Source organism: Cottoperca gobio, chromosome 8, assembly GCF_900634415.1.
Source record: "Cottoperca gobio chromosome 8, fCotGob3.1, whole genome shotgun sequence".
In the NCBI taxonomy this organism is placed as follows: Eukaryota; Metazoa; Chordata; class Actinopteri; order Perciformes; family Bovichtidae; genus Cottoperca; species Cottoperca gobio.
Window position 1 is genome coordinate 17905669 of NC_041362.1, and position 10189 is coordinate 17915857.

The following is a 10189-nucleotide window of genomic DNA, read 5'->3' on the forward strand; positions in this document are numbered from 1 at the left end:
AGCCCAGGAGAGACACTGAAGTTTAATAACAATTGAATAAATACATGTGAACAATAAAATAAATGCATTAATATCATGCTTTAAAAAAGGGGACAATTGAGAGCATTCCCATTTGAGGCTTTCTCATCAGGTCTGGGCAAACCTTTTATTATTTTACAAAATCTGGAACCCGTAGACCTACAAAGACTGATCTCCATGATGCGTGATTTAGCCTTGAAAAAAGAACATCAGCAGAAACGGCAGTATTGGTAATAATTGTATTAATAAAGATAAGTACCATACCAGTATCATACCAGCATCAGGTCGGACATAATAGCATATAAACACTATCTGTGAGTACTTTTGATAAAATAATAAAGTGACCAAACAGGAGCAATCAGAAACCAGCAGATCAACAGAAATGATCAAGAAATAATCATGTTTATTGTTCTTTAGTGGTCACAGTCAGACTACAACTGCGCACTCTTATGTGGGAATAAAACAGATATTTATACTGATTATTATTATTATTATTATTATTTAGAGGTATCAATTAGGGTAATCATACTCACGTTATTAACCATTTTAATAGTTTCTGTATTAATAATATGCACTTTGTTATCAAACAACATGAACCTATGCTCCATGTTATGTATTCAGAGAGAGCCCTGTAAGAAATAGAAACAGTTATTTCTCCATAACCATTAACAACACATGAAGACGTAGGAATAACAAGATGTCTACAATAGGTTCAACAATTTCTCTTACAACGATTTTAGCCCTGTTGAGATTAACAGCTGTGGTGTATTTTGCACATTTCAGGCCATTTACTACAATTCTCATTGTAACTACATAGTTTACATAGCACATTTTGTAAACATATCTTCCTGCAAGCCATTGGTTGAAACTTACTTTGTTTGGTTAGAGTGGTATGCAAATCAATGTGCAGAATCAGTATACAGAAAGCCCTTACTAACAGAACACTATCAGTGTTAGGATACTTATATCTGTGATTCCAGAGCAGAAGAGAAACTCCACTGAGTAGGCGAGAAGTATGGGAAACTGTCGGACTCTGGCCGGGAATTACCCTCTGAGTATGTACGGCTCAGGAAGTCCCTGACCTGGGGAGGCAAAGAAAGAAACAGCCAGTCCTCCACCTGGAGACCACCGCCATGCAGCCCTGAGCAGCAGCCCAATTCAGCAGGCAGTACCTCCAGATTGTTACTGCGCAAGTCCAACCTGACCAACTGACTTAAAGCTGCAATCCCGCTGGGTAATGAGCTAAGAGAGTTGTGTGCCACGTTAAGGATGTGCAGCTCCAAACAGCTATGGAAGAGCTGAGGGGGAAGGCTCTCTAGTCTGTTCCCATTGAGGTCCAGCTCTGTGAGCAGCTGCAGTGCCTTAACCTCTGCAGGCAGCACCTCAAGCAGGTTACCAGCCAGCAGGAGTCTTCGAAGGCGGTGAAGAGTGAAGAGTGTTGGGGGAAGACTCTGAAGCTGGTTGTTGGATAGATCAAGGAGCTCCAGGCCTCGCAGCACGCCAACACTAGCCGGCAGAGCCAGAACACGGTTAAAGGCAAGTCTGAGGCAGGAAAGGCGTCGCAGATGAGCCAGGCTGAGCAGTTCCTCCAGAGTTCTCAGGTTATTATGCTGCAGGTCGAGAGTCCGCAGGTTGGTGAGAGCCAGCAGGGCAGAGGGCAAACGCTCCAACCGGCAGTCATGCAGCAGCAGCTCCGTCAGGTCGACCATCCGCTTCAAACCTGTCAGCACAAGAAGCCTGGTGCCCTCGTTGTAGACCTCCAGCCTTACCAAGCTGCCTGCCACCTCACACAGCTCCCCAGGGATCCGCTGTAACATGCCTCTGATCACCAGCACACGGAGGTGACGAAATTGCCGGAGGCTCCCCAATGCCCAGCTGCGTCCCACCCCACCGTCACTACTCAGGCGGCCGGAGAGGTGTAGCTCATGCAGGCTGCGGAGGGAGAGGACCCAGCTGGGGATCTCTGACGCTTGAGTAAAGGAGAGGTGGAGGACCTCCAGGCGCTCCTGGAGGACTCCAAGTGCACCGCGATCCACCGCTGCTGTGCAGTGATAGAGGTGGAGCTCCCTGTTCAACAAAATATATAGGTGTCAGATAAAAGATTGGATTTGATGTGCATAGCATGACTGCTTTTTAAATCTCTTTATTGTAGACATTAACACTTACAACAGAAACATTTAGGCATCATAATGAAATAAGGATAACATAAAAGGCATGATGCCACTCTCAATGATACATTCAACATAGTAGCAAGACATAGGATAACTGTAATATAGTAAACCAAGAGAGAGAGCGAGAAGAAAAGACAAAGTATTCAATAAAAGCACATTTCTTTAAAAAATAATTCTGTAGCATATTAACTATATGGACACAATACTTATTGTTTAGGCTATAATTTGTATTTGTATTGACTCAATGCACTTCCTGAATTCAATGCTGAAAAGTTCAAAGGATGGGCGAGACCTCAAGAACTTGGCTTTATGGATGTAAAATTTCCCAAGTAAAATTAATAAATTGACGGTCTGCTGAACTTTCCGGTTTTTGTTTTTATTGTATAATATTAAATCCTCTGCTTCCAACTTAATTGAATGATTAGTTTGAGTGTAAAAATCTTAGTTTTGTATTGAGACAAATGTGGTGGTGGGATAAATACTATGCACAACTTTGCAATGTAATTATTTCAATTTGTTGGGGATAACACATTTATATGGGAGAAACCATGTTGTTTCCCGCTGAATACTGGAAAAACTAATATACTATATTATACTATATGTTTATTGTGACTTTTAATATTTATTCTGTTAAGTTCCAACAACTGTAACTCTTGGCACTCAGAGTGGCATTTCATCAGCTGAAGGATTACACTACGAATAGCAATTAATTACCGTTTTATATTCTTTATAAGTGACAGGAAAGATTTCAGATATGAGAAATTCTTCAGTGAATGACTGAACCCCTGTCAGACTCACCTGAGTGAGGTCATGTTGGACACCTGCGCAGTAAACCTGGCCTCTGTGATGAGCTCCAGTTTGAGGACCTGAAGCTGGCTGAGGGTGAAGAGGGCTGGAGGCAGGCGAGGAAGGGCCACCAGCTGCAGTCTGGAGCAGCCCTCTGCGTCCACACTAGTCATGGCGCGCAGCTTCTCTTCCCCCCAGCGCCTCTCCAAGCTTTCCTCCAGCAGCCTGTTCTCACTGACAGGCGACAAAAACACGGACAGGCGCTGGGCCAGCAAAGGATCATACTGGTCTAACATGTGTAAAAGAAAGGCCAGGTCATTCCTCAGGTCAGGGACATCTCTCAGGGAGCACAACTCCTTCAGCGAGTGGAAGGAATACTGCCGTAGGGAGCTAAGACGGCCACAGACCAAAAGACAAAAAACAGGATGAGAAATATATCACACAGAATATACTCTTGACCAAAACACAGCATTACACCCTAATCCTATTATCAGGCCTCGTGTTTGCTCAACCTCATGGCCATTATTATGTTTAAAGGCTCTTTGAACAAGCAAAGCCTGTGTAGTCTACTTAAAGTCTCAACTAATGATTAATAAACCATTTTACCTGTACATCTTATTCAAACAATGTGAAAAATAATATATCCATAAGCCTATTAGACTGTACATGCACAGTCTCCCCCTCTCTTTCTGTAGTTTTACATGTTTTAGACCGGTTACTAACAAATTGCTGCCGATAAGTTTCAAAAGCTCATCATCAAGTACGAAAATCAATGTTTAGGGAGTTGAAACTTGCAGCAATTATGGTTATTTATGCATCCAGAAGACATGGAGCAACATTAGTATTTTTTTCGTCGTGTCACCTGACAAATGTAAGTTCAATACTTGTTGTCCTTTAAGCTCTCTTTTGGTCTCCTCCAATTCAATCAGGAGAGCGCAGACCTCTGCCAAGGCCAATAGTGCATTCTCGTGCTCCTTGGATGGTCCCATCTCGTTCATTCTTCCGACTTCGGTAGGTTAAGTGAAGGCGTGGAAATAAAATGGGTGCTATTGAGAAGACGTGTTGTAGTTTATTGCTCAGAGCGTTGTTCCGACTTGAGGGGGAGTTCATTTGAATTTTCCCAGTTGGGATTATTCCGACACCATATGAATGCAACACAAATGCCCTATCTATCAATGTTACCTACAGAGAAACATAATGCGTGTATCCGCCCCGTGATTTGGATCCACTGCAACATGTTATAGGTTTTTGCTTGGCCAATGCTACACACTTCCACCAAGTTTCATGAAATTGGGCCAGTAGCCAGTAGGGCTGACAGACAAATAGACCAACCAAGCCGAAAACGTAACCTCCCTTTTGACAGAGGTAAATATTTGGCTCTTTAGCAGCAAGGTGCCGCCAGCTAATCGCTAACGTCGTCTGTCTGACATTTTGTGCTGGGAAGGTATCGCGGCTATATTGAATCTTTATTTTGTGAAAACAGCTGCTTGCTGCTCGAAATAAGTCGTTAAGAGCGGTGAAAGTAAATCAAAACAGTAAAGTTGTGATAAAACCAAAACAATTAGTTGAAAGAAACTCTGTAGAGCTGACGGAAATTGTAAAGGTTTTACACAGCAACCCCTTCCACATTACATGTAGTAATTATTTTTATCGTTTGTTAATTTATGAATATAATGAGTGCCGTTTTAAAGTTTTAATCAAATAAGTTCTGCACTAACCTGTGTAAAATCCAACTGAGAGTGTACAAGTTCAGCAGGCCGTACAGCCCTAGTAGGGTCAGGTAAGCCACCAGCAGTTTGCGTAGAAGGGAGGAGAGCACATGGATACACTCAAAGGTAGTGTAGCCCACCAAGGCCTGCTCCTCAGGGTGACAGGTGTGTGTGAAGGAGAGGGAGCTGAGAAGAGGGATGGTGTAACTCAAGATCAGCGTCACCATCAACAGTTTGAATACTGTCTGAGCCAAGTAGACCTGAATAAATGAAAGGCGGTATAATGAATCAATTGAAAACATTTGATCAAGCCTGATCAAACATGAAATTGTGTAGAAAACACTTTTCACATTAAAAAACATTACATTTTTTGGACAATAAAAACTTAAAAGGAAATGTTTTACCAGTTAGGCTAACAGACCAAAGACAAAGATGATAGATATGCATCCTGTAGACGAGAGGATCTCTCACCTTATAGATGACATCCGAGCTTTCGCAGTGGGACCGAAATTTCCTGACCCTTTCGAACAGTGCCCTGGTCTGTTCCCCATCACTTTTGTCCAGACTGATTACTTGCCTGGGACTGTCAATCATGAGTGAGGGCTTGGAAGAAGGAAAGTGCACCTGGGACCCGAGGGATATAGACGAGATGTTGGCGTGACAGGAGAGTGTGGAAGGGCACAGGGAGGGAGTGGCGGCAAAGGACGCACTATCTGACCTCTTCAACAGCGGGCTGTCTGTGCCCGAGTCTATGCTGGTTTGTCTTGTGCGAGTTAAAGGGACTGAAGATGAGGTTGAAGAGAGAGGAATTTGGGGTGATCGCCTCTCCTCCACCACCTCCTTCTCTTGGATGCTCTCCTGTCGAGCGGCATGAGACAGGGCCTGAGATGTCCAGGGTGACTCGCAGCACTTTGCCAAGATGGCCAGGAAGTGCTCTATACGGGCGGAGGTGTGGGGGAAGTGAAGCCAGAAGGAGCCACTGGCGACCAGCACTAGAGACTGCAGCATGGCCATGTACGGGAAGAAGCGGGAGCACAAAGGCAAAGCCTCATGGTAACACACCTAGACAGACAGATAGACAATTAAACCTGCAATCATTTTTTTGTCTCCATTTCGTCCACTTGGGGGAGGCAGAAACAAGCTGCGAACACAACATTGTTATATATTATCACCCTTGAAGCAAACTTGTTAGCAAACAGTTGCTTATTTACACATTCAGCCGATACGGAGCAGCATCATCAACATGTTCTCACTCCCAGCTCCTTACATACAGGCGTTTGGCATTACTTTTTAACCCTTTAGCATCATTTACCATCATGTTGATCATTTTACCTTACGAAGTTAACTGAAGTCACTTTATCGCTCTTTATAATACCACCTGCCACATGACGCTGTACATGCAAAATTGACGCTAGAGGGGCACGTGGAGCATCATAGTTTGACGTGTAGGGCCACTGACCAAGCTGCCATATTTGACAAGTTGGGATTGAGTACGCGCTGACATCATCATTTATTTGGCGTTGTGCTTCTGACGACCTGATGAATTGAAGTCCAATATTTACTCTCCTTTGTCTCTGTTTTTGGTCTCTACCAACTCCTGAGGGAAATATCCAGCAATTTAGCAGCTAAATACTCCACCAGCTTCCTGCTAACTTTATCTGTCTGCTGCTCAGTGCAGGGCTGGTAGCATTCAGTGGGCCTAAGAGCTGTAAACTGCTGCCTTCTGCAGCCCAAAACGACACTATGAGAACCATGAGACTGAATCAAAAACAGTAAACCTGCAAACCATAAAACCAAAACAATAAACTGAAAGTCGCTAGAAAGCTCAGTAGAGCTAATGGGAACCTCTTTTCACATACAAGTAGTCATGTGATCCATTGTTGATATAAAAATATTGATTATAAATAAGGGACTTAACCGTCAACATCTTTAATCAGTTTTACCTGTTCTGTTGCATCACTTTTCAATGACAATGGGAACTCCGGTTAGTATTACAGTACCTGGCTAATGTAAACATACTGCTGGTAGACCAGATGTGTGCGTCGACCCCGGGCTGTAGAGTGAAGACTTTGTGATTTGTGATTACTGGTATCTTCAGTGACAAGTGGATCCAAGGGAATGCACACCACTCGGTCCCTGGACAGCTGCTCAGTACAAGCCAGGACAGATGTCATCAGCATTAGGACCACCAGGTAGTCCATGAAGACCTCCCACCAGGGCTTCAACAGCTTACACCTACTCTGATGCTGGTTCAGAGGGGCCAGCTCTGACAGGGAAAACATGGCGACCTCTGGGTCCTACAAGAATGACAACAATGAAAAAATAATTGTGAAATGGTGAATAATGGTGTATGGCACATAAACGGATGCAGTTAAGTAAATATCTGGCTTTCACTGTCTCTAAAATCTGGGACTCATCAGATTCTGTGACACTTGTGTGACACTTGTGTGACACTTGTGTGACACTTGTGTGACACTTGTGTGACATGACACTGGTGTGACGTGACACTGGTGTGACGTGACACTGGTGTGACGTGACACTGGTGTGACGTGACACTGGTGTGACGTGACACTGGTGTGACATATTTGAATTCAGTTTTTATGTATGGGAACATTATTTTGATGACGACCTGATGAGGTCACAGAATAAGAGGATCCTTCCCCTGAAAACACATTTACTAAATCAGAGTCACGGTCAGAGTTTGTTGATTTCACATGAGACATTTCTGTATTTGTTTTCTGTCCTTGCTCATGTTTTTCATTGCATCAATAAGGATTCAGCATTATTTGAATCAAAATAAGTGGGACTGTTTGATTATGGCAGTCAAATGTTACCAAACCAGAAACACACATCCCTGAAAAAACAGTAAACTCTTAATAATTAATAGTAAGGATGTTTGTACTTTTTCTTTTGCATAATTAGTTATGAATATGTAATGTTACATAGAAATATTTAAGATTTGAAACCAAGTTTTCAGGAAAAAACGTCCATTCCCCAATTCAATAAAGGAGGCAATTAAAAAACAAAAACAAAACAAAATTTCTAAAGCTTTAGTGGCATGAACTATAACAATTGAACCTTTATGAAATCATTTGATCAGTGGTTGCAAATTAGGAGTAAACTCAATAAAATAATAAGCTACAACTTGTTGCACAATTTCCATTGTAGGCAACATCTCTAAAGTCCGCTTCAAAAATACAAATCACTACTGAACAATTCATGTTATTTTGCACAGCGCTGGATTAGCTTTCACCTACCTGGTTAAACACTTGTTATTTCTCTCTCTGCTCTGATCCGCTCACAGCCGCCTTACAGAAACTTTAATTCCGGCGCTGTCTGGTTCTCCCGTGAAAAACTTTCTAAACTTACAACAAACTCCTCCTCAGCTGGCCGACACACAGCTTTTCAACGGTTGCCATGGCAGCGGAGGATGTGGGGCTGAAAAATCTAATTCAGCAAGTTCTGGGGGGGAGGGGGAGGGGGAGGTGGGGGGGCTTTACACCCTAACTCCTTCAGAACTGAATCTGAGGAAAACATCAGAGGGTTATTAGACAGAAATCACCATCATTAGAAAATACTAATAATCAGATTTAATATATACACGTATATATATTTCACAAGTAAAAATACTCTCTATGCAGAATGGCCTCTTTCAGAGTTTTAGTATTGTAGTAGGTTGAGGTAAAGATCCTTTTAACTTGTTTAGACTTTTTGGTAGTTTAATCTCTAACGTTTCATATTCTAAAAACTCATGAAAGGTTTTCTTTGTAAAATCATAATATGGATTAAAGTAAATAGTATCAGTGGTCAGATAAACGAAGAGGAGTTAAAACTACAGTATTTTCATCGGAAAGTTTGTGCAGTAGAAGTATAAAGTAATATAAAAAGTAAGTAAATTAAGTAAAGTATAATAATTTAAAATTGTAGTAAATGTACTTTCCTAGATAAGCTTGCGGAAAGTGTTTTACAATTTGTTTAGGATAAACTTCCATAATTTACGAGGGCACTTTAAACTGACATTAAAAGATAAAAAAGTTATTAATTACATTAAAATGATTTTATATATATATATATATATATATATATATATATATATATGTATATATATATATATTGATAATTGAAGTGTTTTCTGTTAAATTGGGATTACCACTGCTCTAGCCTCTTTTCATGCAGGATGTTTACAACATTGTATCAGCATCATCCAGCAGGGGCTGCTGCAGTTACTGTGACCAACACGTAACAGCAGCATTTGACTCCACAGTTTTAATCCAGTTGATATTGAAGCTCTTGGTGTCACGCCACTCTTACCTCTTTATGGATGGATATGAGATATGAGTGTGAGTGTGAGTGTGTGTGTGTGTGTGTGTGTGTGTGTGTGTGTGTGTGTGTGTGTGTGTGTGAACGTACTGGAGGGTCATATGTAACTCAGTGTGCTGTTTCCTTTTTATTTGGGGCAAGAAGAATCTGGAGCAAAGACTCAAACTGACAATGAACCACAACATGATATACTCTTCACAGCTGGTGTGTTTATTTTCTTAGTTTGTATGTATGTGCTAGTGAGAAAGTGTGTGTGTGTGTGTGTGTGTGTGTGTGTGTGTGTGTGTGTGTGTGTGTGTGTGTGTGTGTGTGTGTGTGTGTGTGTGCGTGTGCGTGTGCATGCAAAGAATGAAAAGTGGTGTGGTAGCTGCAGCAGTGGTGGCAAACGGTGTAGTATGTGCGAGTATGATTCGCATGTACTGTTGCCACAGAGAAGATGAAGTGTGAAGAACTTGAAGGGACAGAAACTATTTCTTAAATAATGTGTCATCACCATCATCTGCTGTTGTAGCCTTTATAATCAGTGCGGAAGATTACTTTTGAAATATAATAGGTTACAGATTAGTAGTTAGTAGATTAGTGTTAACATGTAATATGTAATGTAACAATTTTAATTACTTCAGCAAAGTAATGTAACTTATCACATTTGATTACTTTTCTAAAAAATAAAAATAAACTGGGCAATAAAGCGGTAAAATCCTAAAGACAATAAACCAGGCAGTGTGAAGTTCACAACAGCACTGAACACTGATTACTGTCAAACAGATATTTAATATAATTTGAATTAATTTAGGAACAGAGCAACACAATGAATGTTAGATTCTCCATGTAACCTTTTTATTGAAAAGTAATATATTCAGTTATAACCCCTTTGAAATCACCAACTTATTTTCATTACCTGTAACTGATTTAATCGCTATTTTCTTGAACCTGTAGAGATTCATCGATTGGCCACTCTAGGACAGTGCATTGAGCTGAAAACACAACATTGACATATCATTTAATTAATGGCTAAATTGTTGCCTATTCTTCAGGCGGAAAATCATTACACCACTGCAGAAGAAGAGGGTGCAACAAGATGACGCAGTTAAAAGCGCTGCAGTCCAACCTCAAACGGTAAAAAAACAATCCAGAAAACTTGTTTGTTTAATGTATTAATTTGAGGAAGGTCACATCAGATCTGTG

At 41.3% G+C, this 10189-nt stretch overlaps 1 protein-coding gene across 1 annotated transcript; it reads right to left on the reverse strand.

Annotated features, from left to right (window-relative positions):
* Positions 1-19: 19 nt before the first annotated feature.
* On the reverse strand, positions 20-7965 carry LOC115011656 (volume-regulated anion channel subunit LRRC8D). Its single transcript, XM_029436842.1, has 6 exons — positions 7942-7965; positions 6685-6981; positions 5156-5746; positions 4694-4944; positions 2988-3365; positions 20-2085 (listed from the first exon to the last, which is right to left on the reverse strand). Exons 2-6 carry the CDS (start codon positions 6964-6966, stop codon positions 981-983), a joined length of 2607 nt encoding a protein of 868 aa, XP_029292702.1. The 5' UTR covers positions 6967-6981; positions 7942-7965; the 3' UTR covers positions 20-980.
* Between the last annotated feature and the right edge of the window lie 2224 nt (positions 7966-10189).

Bases quoted from the DNA above. Each gene is read 5' to 3' on its own strand.
- LOC115011656 (XM_029436842.1), bottom strand. From the start codon at position 6,966: ATGTTTTCCCTGTCAGAGCTGGCCCCTCTGAACCAGCATCAGAGTAGG. The intron at 3,366-4,693 runs GTTAGTGCAGAA...TGGCCGTCTTAG, and splicing joins CTCAGTTGGATTTTACACAG to CTCCCTACGGCAGTATTCCT. The intron at 2,086-2,987 runs GTGAGTCTGACA...TTTGTTGAACAG, and splicing joins TCCAACATGACCTCACTCAG to GGAGCTCCACCTCTATCACT.